The sequence below is a fragment of the Melanaphis sacchari genome, unplaced genomic scaffold (assembly GCF_002803265.2).
Source record: "Melanaphis sacchari strain LSU unplaced genomic scaffold, SCAv2.0 Contig44_pilon_pilon, whole genome shotgun sequence".
Taxonomy (NCBI): Eukaryota; Metazoa; Arthropoda; class Insecta; order Hemiptera; family Aphididae; genus Melanaphis; species Melanaphis sacchari.
The window spans coordinates 9,234-33,946 of NW_020271295.1; the positions used below are offsets into that span (position 1 = coordinate 9,234).

The 24,713-nt window shown below is 23.1% G+C and overlaps 2 protein-coding genes across 2 annotated transcripts; one reads left to right on the top strand and one right to left on the bottom strand.

Annotated features, from left to right (window-relative positions):
• The first annotated feature begins 6,089 nt into the window (after positions 1–6,089).
• LOC112597998 (trafficking protein particle complex subunit 2) lies at positions 6,090–7,884 on the top strand. The gene is made up of 3 exons (XM_025344290.1): positions 6,090–6,176; positions 6,622–6,855; positions 7,724–7,884. Exons 1-3 carry the CDS (start codon positions 6,090–6,092, stop codon positions 7,820–7,822), a joined length of 420 nt encoding a protein of 139 aa, XP_025200075.1. The 3' UTR covers positions 7,823–7,884.
• A 252-nt stretch (positions 7,885–8,136) lies between these two features.
• Positions 8,137–24,133, bottom strand: LOC112598010. Its single transcript, XM_025344308.1, has 7 exons — positions 24,038–24,133; positions 16,947–16,999; positions 16,117–16,133; positions 10,005–10,029; positions 9,138–9,149; positions 8,936–9,040; positions 8,137–8,226 (listed from the first exon to the last, which is right to left on the bottom strand). The coding sequence occupies exons 1-7, from the start codon at positions 24,117–24,119 to the stop codon at positions 8,185–8,187; spliced, it is 336 nt and encodes a 111-aa protein (XP_025200093.1). The 5' UTR covers positions 24,120–24,133; the 3' UTR covers positions 8,137–8,184.
• Positions 24,134–24,713: the final 580 nt, after the last annotated feature.

Consider the following 24,713-nt stretch of genomic DNA (forward strand, 5'->3'; position numbering starts at 1 on the left):
ATTAATTTAAACACATAAAAACTAACCTTCTAATTCGCTAATCGTTTCCTTTAAACGTTCTTCATCACGCTTATTCTTTTTTTCAATCATCGATTGTTGTTTTTTCTACTGTCGTTTGAAGTTTCTGGACATTCTCCGATAATTCTTGCATACCCGTAACTTCACGTGTTTGTGCAAAATTCAATGAGAAACGTTCCTCAAAACGTTGCAACTGAAAATTATTTAAAAATATTTATCAATATTAATATAATTATTCCACAATTATTTGTTAATACTTGTAATTCTGTAGATACTTGTTTTTCTTTTTCACCTCTAAACAATTCTAGAAAGTATTGAATTATAAAAGATATTTTTAATTAAGTGGTAATTCATAATATAATATTAATTTTGAATTTTTTTAAAAAAAATCTAACCTTCTAATGTTTTAAATTTCTGTTCTAGAAATAAGTTTTTTTTCAATTGTTCTATTAAATATTTCCATAATATCATTAGACATATATATATTGATACTCGAAAGTTCACTTCCAGTTTCTGCATCAAAAAACTCATCATCCACTTCATCCTAACATTAGAAATGGATAATATTACTTTTTACAAATAGTACTTTTTATTGAATGTAAAAAAAAAATTAAGTACAATAATAATAATCGGTTATTCACAAAATTGGTCCCACTTCTTTTTTTAAAGGAAGTTTGATTGACTTATAAATAGTTATGGATATCTAAGACTCTTTCTTAACGTTAAAATACTCAAAATACTTAGGTAACAAAAATAAAAATAAATCATGTAATATATAAATAAATGTTTCAATTAAATATTTTTTCAAATAATATAGATTTAATTACACCTATATCTGTTGTACATTTCAAACATGAGCTACGCCTAGTAAGGTATGCCTAGGGTCGGTGTTAGGAGTGAGCGAGATGGTGCTTCAACTCCCTCAATGGAAGTTCCATCACTAATCCTCAGATAAAAAATATACTGTAGTATGTTCAAGTCATAGAATAATATATATTATATTTAGATTTATTGATCATGAAATATAATATAATAACTTATAGTAATCTACTACTAAAATACCAATCTATGTACAAAATTTACCTACCCCTACTTAGCATCCGTAAAAAAAATTCTATCCCCGTCCCTGAGTATGCCAAGCTATTACATTACGAACTATATATCTAATATATATATATGTATCTTGTATATATATGTATTTTGTTTACCTCTAAGTCCTCCTTCCTTTGCAGGTTTTTATCATTGTCTGATGAATAGCCGGACCAACAGTATTTCGATATGAAATATCGCATTTTACTATACATTCCAATGATACCTATAACGCAAAATGAAAAACCTATTACAAATTCGTTTGATAAATACATTTTTTATTAAACTTTAACAATCTACAACTGTTTATTCATAGGCTCGTAGTCAATAGTCATGAATTTGTATAAATAATATTATTATGATGTTGCCATGCTTTAATATTTAAACCAGATAAAATATAACAAACAATTTTTCGTTTAATTTGTCAAGTGTTCAGTTTAAAACTAAAATATTGTTTTGAAAATCTTTATATGTATAAACGATGCCTATACCTTATAAATAGGTATATCATATTTTTTTATTATTTAAATAATAGAATTATATGTGCAAAACAATTTCAATCAAGTATAAACGATGTAATATTGCATAAGAATATGCCATATTTTTTTAATAAATAATAAAAAAAGTGGTGGGTAATAAAAATTTGTCTATTCTATATTTGGGGACGGCTTCATAAGTTGTATTAAAGAATGGAAAAATTCTATTCTCCGAAAACATTAATATAATATTATAAATTTTATAGTTGAATTACTAATATAAGCGTATAGATATAAGATATTTGTTTCATACTTGTGTATGAAGACGATATTGAAATTTTTAGATTTAAAAAGTTAATGAAATTACGAGTATAAATTTTATATACAAAAAGTTATTGACTTATTTTCTATTCGTAGAGTAGTAAAATCTATTGTAAAACAATTCAAACATTTTCAAATATCGTTTATTGCAAGAAAAATTAAAAAAATAAAGCAATAAAAAAAAAAAAAAATTCAATATAATTAGTGTTGTTTATAGCTATAGAGGAGAATACTACTAGTAAAAAACCACTAGGAAGACAATTTTAAAATCAATTTGAAAGAGATCCAACAAGATTTTCTATGGACGTAGATGTCCCCAACCACCCCAACTCCACCTTATCAAAATGTTAGTACTTTTTAGCAACATTTTGTAAGATTATTTACAAAATTTGCGCGTCTTAAGTTTCATTATAAAACAAAAAAAAACTTAGGGTGGGGCTGAATACTTATGTTTATTATTTCTAAATTGATTTACACATAAATGACTTTTAACAAAATTAAAAGGATCATGAAAACCAATTGGAAATAAAAAAAATAAAAATCCTAGTATTTTACAATAATGCATTAATAAAAATTACCAATAGATAATGTGTGGTAGTGATTGCAATAGTAAGTACCATTAATATCTTCTCGTATATATTTACCTAACGTCATCACTGCTTTGGGAAATTAGTTTAAAAATGTTATAAATAAAAATATATATCTATGAAGTAATTATGATCTATACGTATTAGGTAAAAGTAAAAAACATAAAAATATAATCAAACAAGTAAACATAATTATTAATATTAAAATTGTATTCAGCAATTTTCTTACATTTTTACTTCGTATAAATTAGGTTTAATAAAACTCTAAATTATCTTTAAATTTAATAACTATATAATGGCTTATCGAATCCCGAAAACGTATTTTACGGACGAAATCTTCGTTTACAAATTTCAACCATGACTTTACAAATCGTTACTTATTGGCTACTAAATGGGTGGGGCTGAGGACATGCACATCTTAGATTTCCAATATTTGAGTCATTTAACTCCCCCGTCACTTTCAAGTGGGTTTCATTGATGAAGAAATACTTAGACATAAATTAAAAATGCTTTTCTACGTTTTTTTATCTTATAAATGTGGAATTCAAAGAGGTCCACATCGTTATAGCAAAAATTTCAGTTTTATTTTTTTAAATATTATCTACTATAAAAAGATTGTGGAAAGTATCTAAATCTGTCTCATACATAATTTAGTTGGTAAATTAAAAAAAACAGACTCTATTCACGCATTGAAAACGCCAATAAAAAATATAAAAACAATAAGACACTTTTTATAGTTTTAAACTATCAAAAGTACCTATCATAATAACTAATAAGATTGTATTTTACATTCACCAGTTTCAAGTTTGTCTAACTAATTGTTAAATTTAATGTCTTCCAGTAGTTCAGTAACTATGTTGTTATCGATGTATTTAATTGTAAATTTAAAGATATTAAAATCGAATGTAAATTAAAACAATATTAATTCATCATGTTTTGTTTTATAGGTAACTACACCATCCATAATATTAATAATTTTTATCTTACAATGTAATTTTAAATAATTATGTTGTTAATGGAGTTTTATACACCGTTTAAATAACTATTATTTATGTAGGTTATACTGTGGTCTGTGAGTATTATAAATTTATATTACTTCGTAGAACTTATGTATTCATTTTGGTTTGTGTATGCCATATTAACACATTGCACCAGGCACTGTCGTTCTGCCTTCGCCTCGCAACAGTCGTTGAAATTAAACATCAAGTATTAAAGTAAGTACCTACCTAAGTAATGAATTTAAATATCAAACTTAATTATAAGTTATAACGTACATTGGCCGTTGCATCAGCACATTACTCAATTATTATTGTTCTATGTTATTACTTTATTATAGTACGCGAGGCGAAAAGTGAGCCACGATCGTCGCGCGCCAAACGGTCATTTTTTCTGGTTTCATGGGTTCTACGTTTGTGTGCAATGGAAACAGCTGGCGCGAATTTTAAAAACGGCAGGTGGTAATTTATTGTACAATTCATTGTATTTTGGAGACCAATTTATTTTCTTTTAGCAATAGGCGCCAGTAGCTGCTGTTGCATACCACAATATTTAATATTTTGTTAACGTTTGGTTAATCATTCGACATTCGAGATATGAGTTTACACGTGTTTTTATTCGCTTATTATCTACGTTTGTAATCATATTTCCCGCGTTCTTACGTGGTTGGTTTTTAAAGTGCGCGCTTTTAAAGTTTGAATGTTTGTAGTATTTTAATTATTTTTTTAATAATTATTCGTATACAATAATAGTTTTTAAATGTCATATCAAGACACACATTATCAAACGAAGAAAGTTATTTTTCATGTTTATAATTATTTCAAAACATTGGCTGGTGACAAAGGTAAGTCAGAAATTAGTAATTTTTTTCGTCAAACTCGTGAAATGACTGCTGAAGCGTGTGGCGTAAGTCTTGCTTGTGTTAAACGAGTTTGTGCTGAAGGGAAAAAATTATCTGTGGGTGAAAATCAACTAGCTGCCGAACCTTCTTCATTTAAGTCTCCAAGGAAAACTTATAAATGTGCCAAACCTATGACCTACTTAGACGATTTTGACAATGAAGTTGTCAGAAGAACAGTTCATAGATTTTATGATAATGGTCAGTATCCAACTAGTGCAAAAATATTGGGAGCGTTGCATGCAAAAATTAATTATTCAGGTTCACAATGGTCCATGCGACATATTTTGCGTAGTTTAAATTTCAAATACAAAAAATGTAATGATGGCTGTAAATTTCTAATGGAAAGGAATAATATTGTTTGTTCTCGAGTTAAGTTTTTGAGAAAAATGAACGAGTTTAGACGTAATAACGATACAAGGCCAATAGTTTACTTAGACGAAACATGGGTAAACCAAAATCATACGCGAGGATACATATGGCAAAACTCCGACAACACCGAAGGATTAAAAGTACCTATTGGAAAGGGTGGTCGGCTAATTGTGTGTTATGCTGGGTCACCTTCATTTGGTTTTGTCAAAAATTCAAAACTGGTTTTTCGTTGCAAGTCGGGATCGCAAGCAGACTATCATTCTCAGATGAACGCCACCGTTTTTCAAAAATGGTTTATAGATATGTTGGGCAATTTAGAAGAACCTTGTATAATTGTAATGGACAATGCCACATGCCATTCTACCTTAACAGAAGAATATCCTAAGGCAAATACTCGAAAGGCAGATGTATACAAAAATGGTTACAAAACAAATCTGTAGACTTTTCTCCAGTAGAGACATTAAGCGAACTACGGGAAAAAGTCAAATTGACGATGCCGAAAGAAAAAAAATATAAATTGGACGATATTGCACTTCGAATGGGCCATGAAGTGGTAAGACTTCCTCCTTACCACTGCCAATATAATCCAATTGAATTAATTTGGGCACAAGTTAAGGGTAAAGTCGCGGAAAAAAATAACACCTTCAAAATGGCAGATATAGAAGTGTTAGTAAATAGTGCTTTAGATGCAGTCACAACAGAAGATTGGGCAAAATGTGGCGACCACTGCGATAAAATTCAAGAAGACGATTTGGTGAAAGAAGGATTAAGAGATGAAATTTTGGAGCCTACTATAATGACAATTAATCCCGACGACAGTCCTACTGACGAAGACGATGATGAGGACGATATGATTAATTAAAAAAAATGTATTATATGTATTACTTGTGTTATTTGTATTTTATTATTTTTTTTATTATAATTTATTAAAAAATCTACATTACGTCGTTTGAAATCACTTTATAGGCGGGAAAACAGTAGGAATAGGTGGAGTAACCCTGACGAAAAACAGCCGCGATGATCGCGGCTCACTTTTCGCCTCGCGTACTATATAGTGAACTGTTTGTGATATTGTGATAGTCGCGGGGCGGAATGCTTATTTACAATAATAATACATAATATGTTATCACTACGATAACAATTGATAACACAAAATATTATCAACTTTAAACGAAACTAAATCTATATCATTATTCATTATATTATGATATTGTTAGAAACGTTATTAGTTATTTAATTAATTCTCACGAAAATTATTAAAGCGAAGTTAATATGCACTTAAATAAGTAACACTGACTGTATTTACATTAATGCGTTAATATTTACTCCGCTATGACAGGTTTTTATTATTTTGTAATCGTCGGTCATGGTGACAATCCTATATTTGAAATGGAATTCATGTCTAGCAAAGAAGTTAAAGTATGTTATAAAATCAATTAACACTGAAGCTATGTATTGTGCACTCGTGTTTGTAATTTTAGTTTGTATATGTCTTGTTTAGTATAATGTATATAAATTAGCTATCAGCACATCGATTGTGTTAAGTTACCTATAATATAGTATAATTCAACTATAAAATTATGAAAATATGCCAATATTATTTTGTTAATATTTTGTTTCAAACATGCAACAATTATGTTATAATACATTAAATTGTTTTAACTTATTGTAACATATTTTAAATTAGTAGGTCATACATTATAAAAAATTTTTCTTGATAAAAATCAGTGACTACCTTTCTGTTCAGCGATAATAATTTATACGACTTTTAATTTGTAAATTGTTGTTTACATAAATAATTAAGTTTAATCAAATTACTATTTTATATAGGTAATTATGTCTTATAATTTTTAATATGTTATAGAAAGAAGACCATAGCCATTTGAACCAGTTTATAGCTCATGCTGCCCTAGATCTGGTTGATGAACTGATGTGGAAATCTACATCTATGTATTTGAAAACTGTAGATCGATTTAATCATTGGACGGTGTCAGCTTTTGTTACAGCCAGTCGAATGCGATTTATTATGGTACATGATTCTAAAAATGATGAAGGCATAAAAAATTTCTTCACTGAAGTTTATGAAATGTTTATAAAAGTAAATATGAATAAAATTAACATGATATTTTTTTCTTTTTTGTTATATTATGCAAATATTATAGCTTGTATGAGTGTTGGTATTATATAAAATATATATTATACTACATACATAAATGTAAAAAAATTTATATTGCCTATTTATTGTTATCCACAAACTTATCTTTGATGTTTTCTTTATACTTATTTCTGTAGAAAAAATGATTGTTCATTCTATGTTTTCTTTTGATTTATTTTTATGATGATTTTGTACAACTAAGTAAAATTACTTTCCACTTTATAATAATAATTATCAATCATAAAATTTTTTAATTAAAAAACAGTTTTGCTTATCTCATCAGACCACAATAGTAAGTAGTATTATTGGTTATATCTTTAAAAACTCTAAGGGTCGACACTATTCATTTTTGAAAGTTACATAATTATTTGGTGTGCAATATTCCGTCTTACATCAATTTAATCCAAATGCAATATGCTACGTTAAAAATATATATAATCTCTATATCAACACATTGTTTTTAATGACAGTGGGCACATTAAATGCTTTTAACGCATCTGACTTTGGTATCTAGGTGTATAGTAAAAATATATTAAAAATTAAAAACAAATAGTTTGGTTAGTAAATCTTAATCTGATTAGATGCATTTGTTTTCATCACAAACATATTTTGAACAAATAGTGTGGAACTAACTTTTTTTACCTACAAATTAAAATTTTCGAATTGTTCTTGAAAAGTTATTAAAATTTTACCTATGTAGCATATTATTAACAAAATATTTTACATTTGTATTAAATTAAAAACTTTTTTAGATAATATAACCAATTTTACCCTTTACAATCTTCTTACTAACTTATTTGTTTAATTTCAGTATGTAATGAACCCATTCTATAAGCTAAACATGCCAATCAAATGTGGATCGTTTGACAAAAAAGTACAATTCTATGGTCGTAAATATTTAGTCAACTAGTATTTTATAACAGATACATTTGTAATTATTGTGATCTTTATTTTTTTTTTTCATGTCAAAATATAAACTAATTTATTCTTTAATGTTTTATCAATTGTTATTTTTAATAAATTTTGAACATCTTAATTGATAGATATATTTTGTAAAGATATTTACATTCATATTATTCTAATAATTATTCTAAGTATGTATTAATTAAATTAAACACTAAACACTAGGGTTCATTTACTAATAAGTACATAAATAATGAAAATCAGTAACTAAATGTGTATAAACTAGTTTACTATAACTTATTAATTATTATTCAACAATAATGTCTATCTATAATATCAATAAGTAATATTTTGATGATACATTTAAATTCAATGATGCCATTTTACATAATCACTTGAGTCGTATGGTACCTGAAACATTATAGTTATGAAATATTATAGGAACTCAATTTTTATTTATATTATACCATTCATTTAATTAAGTAACATCATACAATTGGCATTATTAATAACCAATACTTATAAAATTATTATTAGCAAAATGTTTGCACTATATGAGTTATAAGTTGTATACAATGAATTAATTTAGTGAATTAACTTCACTCAGAATGGTTTTTAAGATACACCATCATTTTATATAAATATTACAAATAATTATGAGATTACATAAAAAATGCAAAAAATATTTATTTTTTTAAATATAATATTAATTTTGATAATTTAATATAACTTAATAAATTTATGTTTTTAAATTTAAAGAATGACAAAAATTTATGTTTAAATTATAAAATGTTACTAATCCATGTTAAGATATTTATAATTATTATTCATTTTGAGTTATTTTTATGTATTGTTTTATTTTGCATACCAATAAGATAGTTATAAAGAAAGTTGAGTTAATTTTTGGTTAATTATCACTTTTTTATTTTTAATTAATTAATTTATTAAAGATGCTCTATCGTTCTACTGAGTACTGTTCATTAATACAGTTGGCTATGAAAGGAAATTAAAATGTTCAATAATTAAAAGTTCATCTAGGTTTATAACAAACAATTTAATATTAATAAATGCTCATTATATTTCATGTTACCTATATTATTTCAATGTTAAATAAACTTACTCTTTCATAGTTGTCTATTTTTGGTTCAATTTTATTCATTTTTCTCATTTTTCCATAATTGTTATTGAACATAGAGTATCCAACAAATTTCTTACCAACAAAAAACTAATAGACAAAAAATAAATGTATGTTACTTTAATATTATTAAATAATATTGATATATTTGTATAAATAAAAAAAAATTTTTTTTAACTTAACATACCCCTCCGCAATTCTGCCAATAACATGTAAAAAATAATGAATTAATTATTAACACAGACAAATAGTTTAAACAATTTAATATTAAAATAATTTTAAAATAGTAAGTAAGGAATTATGTAAATACAGAATATATCAGTAAGTTGGAACTTTGCGCAATAAATTTTATACATGCCACTTAATATAACTCATAGATTTCTATACAACCTGTTCTTATGTTATACATTTATTTTAAAATATTGGTAGGTACTAGATAGTTAACTTATAAATTATAATCAATTCATATTTTAATATATTATCTTGTATGCTTATCGATCAAAAATCAAAACTCTTTAACTATCTATAGCTTATGCTTTTATATTGTATTAATATTTTATTAAAAACACTTAAATAAAATATGTTGAGTTAAAAGATTATATATTTAAATAACTTGTTATCCAAACTTGTTAGTAACCACTCCTTTTTATACCTTAATTCAAGGTTTTTCAAACTTTTTTTTTACTTAAAGGCCATTTATAAAAATTAATTACACTGTATGAGATATATGAAAATATATTTTAAATCACATTTATAATTTTTAGTTTCATAGAAAATAGAAATGTAACAAACCTTTTAAATATGTACGAACTCATAACAGTTGTTATGAAAAGCCATTGATTAGTGAAGTTTTAAGAATAATTTAAATTTAAAGTAGGTAATATATTTTGTTAAAAACAGTTTTGTTATATAGCTTTATTTGATATTGAATTCAAGGCATCAATTTTCATAGTTATTTTTTGTTATAATAGTTACTATTATTAACTAATAACAATATACTTTAATGATATTTATATGTTTTTAAAATAATCAAATACAATTATTCAATACTCACTCTACTGTCCAATTGGCACATCAATAAAATATTAATAAATAATGTATTTGTAATAAATAAAGATAAAAATATCAAAAATAATATCAGTTTTATAACTATTAAGTTATTGTAAATTATATGTATATTTAAGTATGGGTGACTACATTCTATTTTAGTTAAAAATTATTTTTTTCATTTGATTTTATAATGAAATTTAATTAAAGTTGTGCTTATACATTTTTATAAATCATTTAAATTAAAAATTAATAATTAACAAAGAAAATTGTCTTTAAATTTAGTAGGTAAAAAAGTATAATATAATTATATAACAAAACACTTATTACAATGCTAGCAAGAGTAGTACAATAATTATAATAAAACATAGCAGTTATAATGTTATTAAATGTGAATTTTATATTATTTATAGGTGCCCAATTTTATTATTTATGTGTCACTATACAATTCTATAAATTTATTGTTTTGTAAATGGAGTTTTTCTGTCAATAATGATAATATTAATAATGATTTGATTAGCTGTAATTTAATTTATAATAATATCTAAAAAATCAAATTTAAAAAAAAAATTACTTTATTTATCTATATGGTTTAATATTCATAAATGTACTAATTAGTATGCATAATATGCTTATAAATTAGCAGGGTAACTTGTATCTCTTCAGCTTACATCTTTATAATAAATTCAATTTTTTTTAGAGCATTCTTAAGTATAATACTTCCACATACTACATCCACATTAAGAAGTTCTATTAATTTATATATAGGTATTGTAGATCGAGGTGACATGAAACGATTTTGACATACTTTCGTATTCTAAGCTTTAAAAAAATCGCACTGGACTACAAAAAATACATAAATGTTTTCAAAGTCTCAATAATAGGATAAGACCTTCCATTTATTTTTTCAACCTAAACCAGCTTTAAAAATAAAAAATACATATTACAAGTCATCTCAATTTTTGGATGATTTGTAATAGGTAGCTAGGAAAATTTAATGTAAAATTCAATTCATGCACGTAAAAGTTAACTTGTAACAAAATATTTATTTTAAAAATCAATTTAAACAAATTTTAAATAAATATAAAAAAAGAAAATGAATGACAATCTTTTTTAACAGAGTACCTATTGGTACACATAATTTTAAAATAATAAATTAAAAAATAAATATGCAATTTGTTAAACATATAAAAAAAACTCAATAGAATACTTAATAACAAAATTTAATGCCTAAATACTATTGGAATTGAAATTGCCTCTTTTTTGATTTTTAACAAACATTTTTTTTTATGCAGTTTTGGTGTGACAAGTAACTCCCAATCTTTTTCTGTAAAATAAAACTTAGGTTATAAAATTGGAAAAAAATATTTTTAGAGTTTTAACTACAATATTCTTCTTTTGAAGTGTTCTTTAATGCATAAAAAAATATACAAAACTAAACGCGACTTCATTCACTAACATCTGAATCACTTGAAAAAATCACTGTTATTTATCGCTGGTAATTTTTTTTTGACAGTAGTGATGAGACTAATCACTTGGTTGAAGATAACAATTATTATCACATATATTATGAATTCATTTTTAATGGAGGTAGAATTAAATTATATCAAATATCTGGTAAACGGTCACTTTGTACTGTTCATTGTTTAAAATGCAGAACGCGGACACTTTGTACTATTATATACATAAAGTATATATTATAAATATAAGTTTTATACATAAATAGTAACTAATAATTAGTTAAGTAATAGTTTTTATTATTACAGCTAAATATTATTTTTATATTATACTACCTTTTGACATAATATTTATATTGTCATTTGACATTCATATTTAATATAGATTATAATATTATTATTATAATATTTTTTATTAGCTTATAATCTAAAAACCATAACATCTAAATACTATTTATATATTATACTACTTTTTGATATTTTTTTTTGGTTTTTTTGATATTTATATTGTACACAATTTTACATGTAGTTTGAATGATGTTATTGATTATTTGTTTATTTAGATTATTATTATTATTATACAATCAATATTTTATAACAATTTTTTCTATTTTAATAATTAACACTATACATAACTATTAGTTACTACTTATGTATAAAACTTATATTTATAATATACACTTTATGTATATAATAGTACAAAGTGTCCGCGTTCTGCAAAGTACCTTTTTACCAGACCGTACAAAGTGACCTAGAACCCAAATATCTACACAGATAATTTAATATGTTTAAACAAAAACCAAATTGTTTCATTTCACATCGTAGTTCCAAGTCACCTTGATCTACGGTATCTATACCTAAGTATGAGTTTTAATAATGTGCCTCATAATTTTCTAAAATTAAAATAAACTGTAGTTAATTATAATACTACACATCTCAAAAATATAAAACAGCACAATAGTAAAAATATTAAAATGCACTTATTTATTTATGAATACATTTTTAAAAGGTTGTTTTAAAACATTTTTAACAGTTTTGGAAAAAATTGTGTTGTTTTAAATTAAACATGAGATATACCTTTAATATTACCAGACAATAAATTCTACCTAATAAATTAATAAGTATGTATGTAATAACTTCAAGAAATAAAAATTAATTTATATTATAATATCATAATATGTTAAACTTACCAACTAAGTATTGCCCAAAAATCCATCAAAATGATTGCCATAACAAAATAAAAAAATGTTAATTTATTATAGCTATTTTATATTAGAGATTTAAATATTTTCCTTTAAAAAAAAAAAAATTTAGATATTTTAATAATAGCTGTTTAACAAAATAACTGCTCTTATTTTAAATTACAAAAAACTCTTGACGATTAAAATTAATTTTTGTACACATTTCATTTAAAATCATATAATATGCACGCTTTAAAATTTGTTTGAAATGTATTTACAAAATTACTCATTAGTATGCATATATTTAGCAGCATTTATCATAGTCCATTTAATTTTTATTGCATAAATACCATGGAATATTTTACAAAACACTTTTAATTAACTTTTCAACAATGGCAAGTTTTCCAAAAGTTCAAATATTATGTTCTATTGTAGTTAGTCATTAACAGACAGAATAAATACACACAATTATTCTAATATGCATTAGTCAAATTAAAATAATTTATTTAGTACTTTAATCATATTTTCAAGCATCTACAATATACACTAAAATAACTGATAACTTATAATGTTATATAATATGTTTAGTATATAACTATGTCTTAACAGTCAACATATTTCTATTTAATTAATTGTAATTTATTTTATATTCATGGTCTTATGTTTGAGCCAAGTAAAAAAGTAAGGATTTAATATTTAGTTAAAATATCTGCAGACAAATTTATATGGTTATAATTTTATTTTTTAAATGTCTTGATCTTCTTTTGAATCATAAATACTAAGTATTTGTTACAAAAAATATTAATTTCAAAAATTTCAACTAATTGGAATCTACATTTTCATTTTGTATATACTTACTATCTAGTATCTATATATATATAGAATTATATGAAACAATTATATTTTTTATATACCTATATATATATATATATATATATATAGATAAGTATATAAGTATCTGCTATTAGGTATGGAATTAGTAGTTGGTACATTAATTGAGCCCATTAATTAGTGTGTATTTACATCCACAAAAAATCTTCACTAAATATTGAATACCTAACAAATATTTACCCATATATTATAATATATATATATATATAAATATATTATGATGGATAATGGATATATCTGTAATCATTATATAGCTATATAGGCACCTATTTTATTATTAATGTAACTCTGTTATTGATACCTATTTATAAAAACAAAGAATCAAATATAATATGAGCAACTATAAAATGTATAGAATATTCATTATCTAGGTAAATAAGTAATCCATGTATTAATTTTTATTCAGAAATATGTAAATAAATTTGTGTTTGTGTAATAAAGTAGATACCTATACAAAAAGTAAATAACTTTTTGCGAACAATTTATAAAAATATTACCTTCTACTTGTACAATATTAAGTTACAATATTGTGATATTTTTTTCACGAGGTACCTACCTATCATAATCAAAGTTAATGTATTATAATGTTATAAGTAATATTATAGTACCCGTCTACCAACTAACACATAAAATATGCATGAGATACATAGAATATGTTTTACTATCTACTAACTAATTTCAGAAATTTCTAAAGGAAAATAAATTCTATTTCAGAAATGTAATCAATTAAAAATAAAAACCAAACATGTACCTATATTTTTTTATACAGGAGCTTAAAAAAAAAATTGATTTTAAATATATTTTAAATTAATCAAATACTTCCAATTAGTTATCCAAGTAAATTTAAAATGCATATATACACAAATTATTTAAGGAATACTAAATAATGACATAAAGCCATGGTACAAGACACTGGTACCTATAATAATATTGATAATAATAATTGTGTTCTATTCATAACTCAGAACACCTACGTTATGACATCATAGTATAATATTACTATCAAAAAACAAAATACTTTAAATAATAATAGATGATATTAATACAATAGTTATTAGGTTATTAATAATCTATGATGTTATGATTTATGAAAACTAAAATTAAAAAAAAAAAAAAGATAAAATATTGCACTAATTATTGGGGAGTATTGAAAATTTTAAAAATAATAGTAGGTAGGTACCTAATGGCTACTATGGTTTTTGAACGATAACTATACGTTTTTAGTCAAACGATTGAAAATACTTAAAATTCAACTAACCACTCACCGCTCCGGGCGCTTATCCAAAAAATTATTACCTACGATATCGAACGTATAATATTGCTATATAAATTAATTAGTTATCGAATGATTAAACACATTCAATTTTTTTTTTTTTTTGAATTAAAATTAAAATTTAATAAATAAGAATAAAATAGTAAAATAGGTACTTATATATCGATGTAATAATAATTAATAAATACATTATGCACATAAATTTGTGAGTGTGTATAAAAAAATCACATAAATATGTGATAAAAATATAGTCATCAATTATAATAATTAAATTATAAAAAGTATGGCTTAATAAATAACGCGTTAATAAATAATAAATTGTAATAAGTTGGGTAGCTAACTACCCAGGTTTAACTATACTTGGTGTTATAAACACCAATAATTCCTGAATAGTGTCAACTAACATGACGTATTCTAAATATTTTAATAAATTAACTGAATTATGCGTCATATAATTATATTTATTTTTAATGTTTACCGTTTTGTCTTCATTTTTTACCTTTTTCTGCCGTAGTTTAGTAATTCTAAAAATGCATCATTGACTTTCTTATCACTTCAAAATTGTAGACCAACAAACGACTTAAATAACCACTAGCCGGATCATCAAACTTTTTAAATATATTCTGAATTTGACTTTCGATATTTATTTGGATAAATAAGTACCGAATAAAATGTTCAATCATTCGATAAAAATTATTAAATATGGCAACGACCGAGAAAAAAAAATGATAAAGCCTTTTCAATTCTATTATAGTGTAGGTATTAGATATTCCGATATCAGTCATATTTTACCGAGTAACAGTATAATTGTAAAATATAAACCTAAAACAACAAATTCGATAATTACATAAGCTAGGTAAGTTTTAGGTAATATACCGGTTACCGGTATTGAATCAACTCTAGATAGGTTACCTATTTAAAAATCGTATTTTAAATTTTATTAACTGTTTTATGAAAATCATTAAAACAGTTTATGAAATATATGGTTAACATTTTACACTGTAAAAATCCAGTAACGCAAGGGAATTGTGAAAATGCATTTATTATACTGTTATTATACCATGGTCTATGGATATATTGTCTATATCTTGAGATGTTGAACTTATGTCATAAAATATGTAGGTCACTAAAAATGAGCTTTTTGTTTATCCTTATACATATTATTTTTCTTTATTAAAAAAAAAAAATATGTTTCAAAATTAACAAAATAACAGTGAGCAAAGAAATGAAGAGAAAATGCCTACTATCACAATATAAAATGCATTTATGATCTTAAGTTCTTACTATAACATAACAATACCGTTCTAGATACTTACTCTGCCTCCAAGGTTAGACTAAAAAAATGATCAAAATACATTTTTTTTTTTAATCATTAAAAATATAATAATTTTATTATATTAGATATAGACAATTTATTCTTAAGTAAAATAATATGTTTAAGAATTCATGAATTTTAGTTTATTTAAAAAAGAAATACTATAATATTATAGTTTCTAGTTAGTACATATTACCTTATTAGTACAAAAAAATACAATTAAAGAAATAACAAAAGAATTCATTCTCGTTTTTATAATTCATGTCATTTGTTTTATAAAGATATTTAAAAAATGTACTATACGAGAAATTACCAGAAAGTAGAATTTGCTGTCACTAAATAATTACTAACTAGGTAAGCAATCTTTTGTTTTGTATTTTTCTTTTTGTACTATAAACAATGGTAAAAATTATTTAGTACAGGTGTACCCTTAAACTGTAAAGATGAATAATAATTATTAATTGAGAACATTCTTTGAAATTTTTTCAAATATTAATCTTACACTTTTCCGAGTTATTTATATAAGTTATACATTTTTGTAAGATTTCTTTTTTGTTTTTTAATGACCAAAAATATATTACTTATTTTTTTACGCCTCAAATAAATATATAACTTAAAATTGTATTAAACAATTTAAGTGTAAATTTAATGCTGAAATAATAAACAATATGTACATCAATGGCTATGAAGTTTTTAATTTTCGCAGATATATACATTCAATAATCAACAGCATTAAATTACATATTATAATAATTTTATATTACTTGTATACTTATGTGTTTTAAGTTGTTATATTTATGGTTATAGTAATAAACAATAACAAATCACTTACTGCTCGTTTCCATTCTGATGGGAATAAACGTTTTATCTCTCTGTAAGCTGTATCTAAAACAATAAAATAATATAAATAGGTAGGTATCTATACTTGAAAAGTAAGAACCTGTTGACATAAATAAAATAAATTCTTTAAGTAAGTATTAATAAATATTAATTTAAAATGTTGAACATATTATTTTATATTTAAACCTGCCATTGATGAAATACTTAGGCGTACCATTAAAATATAATTTTAAGTGGATTAACTTTGCATTGCAATATATTATAAAAGATCCATCTATCTAATATGGAAATGATAACGGAAACAAAAAAGTATATGAAATATCATACCTTAACAACAGTTATAAAATAATATTTCCATTTTCGATAAAAATAATGTGAAATAATCTCAACATTAAGCCAAGACTTGACGCAGCATTCGGACCAAACACAGACACCACCTTCTAAATTTTAACTTTTTTAAGAAAATACGAATTGTTTGATTTAATTTAAAACATTATAATTAGAAATATCCATTAAAAGAAATATTTGTAATTAATACAACAACAACTAATGGCAGCTGTCGTCGATCTTTTGTAAAGATCAATAAAAAATAATAAGCCAGGACTTACTTATAAACAAATTAGCTGTATTATTGACTTTGTCCGGGTTAAAATTAATCTATTTCTCTATTGTTTTCCATTTTAGTTGAAATATTTATAATACTAACAAAATTACAACAATGAATTTTATGATTTTCTATTTCTTAATTCTGAATATGTTTTTGATGTTATCGCATAAAACTGGAAACAGATTCAACAAATGCTTATTAGTTGACGTAAATCGTATATTGTTAAGATTGGTATTCTTAATTAGATATGTGCTTACATAAAAAATATGTTTAGAACTAAGAAAACAAATTATAAAAGTAATCATTGTAATTGTGTTCATAAGTGCTCACCTATTATTTGATTTTTTTTCGAAATAAATTTATTTACATAAAAATATTTATACGATATCATAAATTATTACAGTAATTTAATCCGTACTAAAGATATAAACAATGGTTATCTTTTAAATTATCAAATATATTTTTTGATTTTCTTAAGCCAAAAAATGTGTAAGTCTCTGTATAGCAACTTATAGGTCTATAGGGGCTGAACAAATATGCTATAAAGATTCTCTGAGTCTTAAGAAATATATTGTTATAGCTTTTATTGAAAATGGTTTAGTAGTTTTTAAGTCTATAGCAGAGGCCAAAGAAAGATTTTTATACACATCGATAGATATTACTATAATAATTAATAAATAATGCGTGATAGTGTTAATACTCTAAATATTATTGATTGTGAAAACAGAGGTGAATGTATTTGTTTACAAGAATGTGTATGTGTTTTTTTGTGTAAGTCATAAGTTAATAACTTAAAATGTTTCGAAGTAATAAAAACTAAAAATGCTTCAATAATCTTCAAATTTTAAAGTGGTTTCTCGCATAGTTAAACAAAATAATTTTTAAAGATAATATTCCAAGAACTTTAAAATTTCGAAAAAAAACTAGATAATTAAACAAAAAATATAACGATCATTTATTTTGTCATAATTCAAAAAATATTATTTGTTGGGAATGTCGGGACTAGACCACTTTTGCCATTAGGTAGGTACGTATATTATTATTTACTAATTAGTAATTGCTACATGTATATTTATGGTATTCCAAATCCAATTAAATATATATTTACAAGCTTGGGATGCAAGTCAGTAATGCAATATACCTATAGACAACTACGAACATTTATTGTTCCTGGTTGTAGACATTCAGTTATTATATTGTCTTTAATATTCTGATAGACAATTATTAGAACATCTAAAACGTAACATAAGTTAAAACGAATGTCATATTTATACAAATACATCTTTGAAAATATAACTAATCAACATGACTGCATTTGGTATATTTTATATTTTTAAACTTGGCTGGTAACACAATATTAATATAATGTTTCTGTTTATTATATCTGTATATCAAAACAAAAATATTCCCATCGAGTTCCATCAGTACAGTCAATTATATAGAACATAATCAACTACGAAAATAGATTTAAATTTTTAATAAAATTTTTCATATAGTCTATATCGCCTTTTTCAATTTCATTTTTATTAAAGTATCAACTCTTTTCATAGAATTATAAAAATAAAAATAATAAAGTATTAAAAATTGTGACTTAAAATTTAATCTTTAAAAAAATGAAAATTAGATAATACAGACTGTTAGCTTTAGAAGTATATTTGATGTTTATTTAGGCGATTTTACTGTGATTTATGTGGATGCGTTGTGTGAAATTTGTACCAAAGTAACTATTTATAATTCATTGTTTCAACGTTGTTTATCTGGTTGTCTAAATGATTTCCCATTAATATAAGTCTCGAAAGAGTTCTTTTTTATATTTAGGTATGTATTGTTCAAAATATCCAACTCGTTATTTGCATCTGGTTAAATCAATTTTTTATTTTGTTAGATAGAGGCTTAGATCAGATAATATTAACTTCTTAAAAAATATTAATACCAACAGATTGTTGAAAAATAAATTTTTATTTATTATTATTATTATTTAAACAATTCAAACGTGTACAAAGTGCATAATATTATACGTATTTTATACTGTTTTAAAGATAATAAGAAATACCTAGTACTTGCATCTTTGATTTTATAACATGCAAGTTGCAATATACATCATTAATATTTAATTTTATGATTTTATTAAAAAAAAAAATCCATAAGCTTTCACTTTAAAAACATATTATACTATCCTATACATTTTTTCAAACGTTATTCACGTGATACAATATGACAGTATAATAATAGTGTAGGTACATACGATTTTAAACATAATTTTTATTAGGTAACTCTTTAAAAAAATATTATATAGAAATCAATATTTTTACAGATTTATAATGTATACTTAGAAAATAATAATAGCATAATTTTAAGTAATTATACGAAATTAAAATATTTAACTTACAAACAATATTACCATTGTTTGTATATAATACCGTTAATAATTACTCTATTAAAAGACAAAATCAATAAAATCTTTTATTTAAAGATACAATTTTACGGCTAACTGCAGTTTATATAACTATAGCTATTAGATTAAACATTAGAAATTAATCAAATAAATAACCATAGCATATTACTATCTATATACGCCATAATATCATAATATAATATAAACCCTTTGAATATTGAATATAGCTGTTAAAATGCATTAATTACCTTGAATGTAATAACGTCTTGGAGTTTGTACAGAAATTAATATTTATAATCTTTTATAAGATTGTCTGTACCATTATGCTAACAAATATTAGTAATTACTTATAATCTATACGAATGTACAGTGAAACTTACATAAAACAAAGTCTCACGGGGAACAAAAAAAATAATTGTAATATAGAGAAATTCGTTAAATAGAATTACATATTTTTTTTCATATTAATTTTTTAATTTAATTTCATATTATTTATTTATTAATCTCAATTTTAAAGAAATAATAGGTGAGTTTTGCTTTGGAGAAATATTTTTTTTATAGTTTAGAAAGTCACTTCGTTGTTCCAAGCTATCGATATCTCAGAAATACAATCCCGTAGAGTAAATGATGTTTTCTGTCCAAGATTTAAAATAACTTTGTTCAGAATACGTTTTTGATAACATATTTTTAGATTATTTATCATTCTTTTGTCTATTAGTAAGAGCTTATTTATTGTATTCGATGGAAAATATGCATGTGTAACAGATTTTAACTTTGTAAAAAGTGTACAAGAATGAGCAGCATAAATATCTACAAATTATTTTTCTTTTATTTTGACTTATTTTGTTATCAGTGATCACTTTCCAAAAATTCGTAACAAAGAAACATCAATTTCTATAGAAAGATAAATTTATGCATGATTAATAATGAAAATCATGGTTTTCAAAAATAATTAGTTAAACAAAAAATTTCGTTAAATGGAAGTTCGTTACATGGCAGTTTCACTGTATGTAATTTACCTTCTTAGAATTTTAACTAGCAAATTTTTATTTAATTTTAGATTTTAGTAGTATTTTGTAATTTATCTAAATTCTAAGCTAATAGAGAAAAAAATCAATTTTAGCAGTGCATTGTCCATTTATTCGTATACTCATATCTATCTAGTTATGATGATACAGTAAATAATGCTCAAAATGAAATAAATTACAAACAAATAATAATTTACATATTATAAGTATAAATAAATTGTATTTAAGCATTTGTTATTGTAAAAGCCACCATATTATAATTATAGTTAGCATAGCACATTCAGATGAAAGATTAAACAAACAATTAAAATGTTTGATGACATTTATTTAACACAATATTTTATATACCTATTTAATAATAATTACGTAACTGTATATTTTACCATTTCTATAATTGTTAGTCAGTAGGCAGTAATTCAACTGTTGAGGCTTATTTAAGTTAAACATTTTAAATAATATAGTTATTATAAAATAAATTTTAATTAAATTAGTACATACTAATTGTACATTTGAATATAAATGGTTAAAATACAATAACTACATTAAAGGTTGAGATTTAAAACGTTTTCATACAATATATTATAAAGTAATATGTATTATTAACAATTAATTGTAGTTTAATACGAAAATATAACTTTTATTGTGAACGATGTACTCTATGGTCTGTTAATGATTAAAATTAATAAATAATTTAACTTAAATTTGGATTGATGAACATTTAATCGCTCTAATAAATTTTTTGTTAAAAATAAATATTATTTCATCGGAGACACATAGCTGATTTTGACGTTATGAGAAATTCTATCTTAATTTTCAACATAACTTATGTGTACATACTTCGTAAGTTATTTATGTACTATAAAAATTGTCAGAAATTAATTTGTGGTTGAAATGTTATTGTTGCTTGAGGAAAAATAATACACAAGATATAAATTGAATGGTATTTAATCCTTAAAAGTCGTAAAGCTAAGACTATGTTTATTACAATATATAATTTGTATTTATATATGAACTTAAGTTTTTAAAATAACTATAATATTATATTTTAGTTTAGAAAAATAATTATACATATTATACCAAACATTTGATAAATTTAATAAGCATTTAATTGTATATAGGTATAACTAAAAATTGTTGTATAATGCACTCAAATTTAAAAGCTCAAAACATAAATGTTTATTTGAGCACCGAAACGTTACAAAATATACGAAACGATTTGCCTGACCAACGATAGTAGTATCTGATGCTCTTAATGTATAATATAACAATAGTTTTAAAAACATAATCAAATTAGGTATTTACGCCATCCAATATCTGACAAAATCAGTGGTAAAAACAAAATATTAAATTACAAGAAAAAAAAATAAAATAGCAATCGCTGAAAACAACTATTATTATTATTCTGTGTAAAATGCATTAAACTGATTAAATGATCTGTGTATATATGATATTGAAATAATTAATCACAGTAATTAAAAAATTGAAACAAAAATCTTCGATTTCAATTATTTTTTGGTATTGGATTCTTTATACCGATACAAAAATTCTTAAATTAAAGCTATAGGTATATATATATATATATATATATATATTCTATTTAAACTAAATATAATCATTTTAAAACGCTTAATCCTGTAGAGTTTGGAGCATAAAAATCATATTAAATTAACTTAAACTTTCAATTTTTAAATTCAATGGAATTCGCAGTAAATATTATCTTAAAATTTCAAATATTTTACCTATTTTTACAAAGCACAAATTAAATTAATACTTTTTTTATATAATTTAAAAATTACTTTGTTTTCAATAAATTTTCTAGGTACAAGATATTATATTGATTAAAATACTGAACGTAATTTTCAAAATACACACTCAGTATATGACTACTTAAGTAAATTATGTTTTCATTAGTTGACCTAAAAGCTTTAATATTAATATAATTATTATTGTAAAATATTCCGTCTTTTTAAGACACAGTAAAGAGAATTTTTATCAATAAAATACATTTTAGATTTTTTTTTAAGTTCTAAAAATTAAAATATAACATAATATTAATTTTTTTATTAAAAAAAAAAAAAAAAAAATAAATAATAATAATAACATAAAATATCAGATTAAAAGGAAACATATTATTATTTCTATATATTTTTATTACCTGCCTACCTATCTATTCTATTTTTGTATATAACTTAAACAAAGAATATTTAATTTAATATTCGTAATTTTTAATTTTTGTTTAAAAGTTATTTTCGAGCAAGGTTTTATTTGTTTTAAAGCCGGTAACGCATATTTCATAATTATATTATGTGATGTATTTATTAGATGTGTTAATCGTATTTACCGCTAAATGCCTTGCTTTTATAGTATGATTCATTTAAAGAATGCTATAAAATTCGTTAATCAAAAAAGTAAAATGATGTCAAATGTTAATTTATATTTTCTATGTTCTTAAAAGGTTATTTTATTATATTTATTTATAGAAACATAATGAGTAACTTGAAACCATCCATAAAAACTAAACCACAATACAAAAAAATAAATTATTTTTGAATGATTTTTATATTATAATCCCTAAATAATTCAAAACTGCATAAATTAAATAAATTATATAAATTAATGATAAAAATTAATATATGATCATAAATTATTATCATGGATTTTGAAATTCATCTATGATATTCGTATTAAATAATCTAAGTGGTGAGGTAAATGTTAAATCTTAATTAAAAAAATAAATCGATGGTACATTTTTACAATATATCAAACTAACATTGGTCATTAAAAATGTTGTTATAAATAATTATATATATATATATATAAACTATGTTTTTTTTTTTGTTCAAAAATTAAGTTTAAACGTTTATTAGCTATTTAAAAATATTTAAATTTAAATAAATAAATTTATAAAATAAAAACATTTTCAACGCAGATATTTATAATTTAGTTCAAAGTGTGAATTACACTTATGTTAAAACAAAAACATAAATTTAACATTCATATTATTTTAATGTATTAAAATAACCATATTCGTATTTAAGATCACAAATAAATACCTTGAAGATGACACTCCAAAAAGTTGGACGACGAAAGTCCAAAAATTACAATATAAACTACTGCAAAGCTGATGTGCTGCATGGTTGAACCTAGGCTTGAGTTTACCAAATGAGTGTCACTCACAAGAAGTTTTCAGTGTTTACATCGACAGTGGCGCAACCGTTCCACTACTTTGGCGCATACCCTTGCTATATATGTATACCAATATAGATGAACATGAATAACGAATCAACTATACCCTTTCATATATTGAATTTGGAAGTATAATTAGTTGTTTGTAATTATATTATAATTTAAAAGAATCATATTATAATAAAAATAAAATTAATTAAAATTTAATATTTATAATATATTATTATAATATAAGTATTAAATTGAATTATTTAAATCTTAATTTAAAACGCAATATTATTTAACTCGTATTAAATATGATAATTAATCGTTTTGAATAAATATTTGTAAAATATCATGTTCTAATTGTACAATAGTTTGTTTATATTTAATTTTTAATTTTTTTTTTTTTTTAATTTAAAATGACGAATTGTCTTAATTCAATATTATTAGACTTAACACAACGGAAGGAAGCAATATTACATTGTATACCTAATATTTGTTTTGATAAACGCAGTTAATATTATTAGTCTTATTAATTATTATCATACTCTTGTCTTGTAA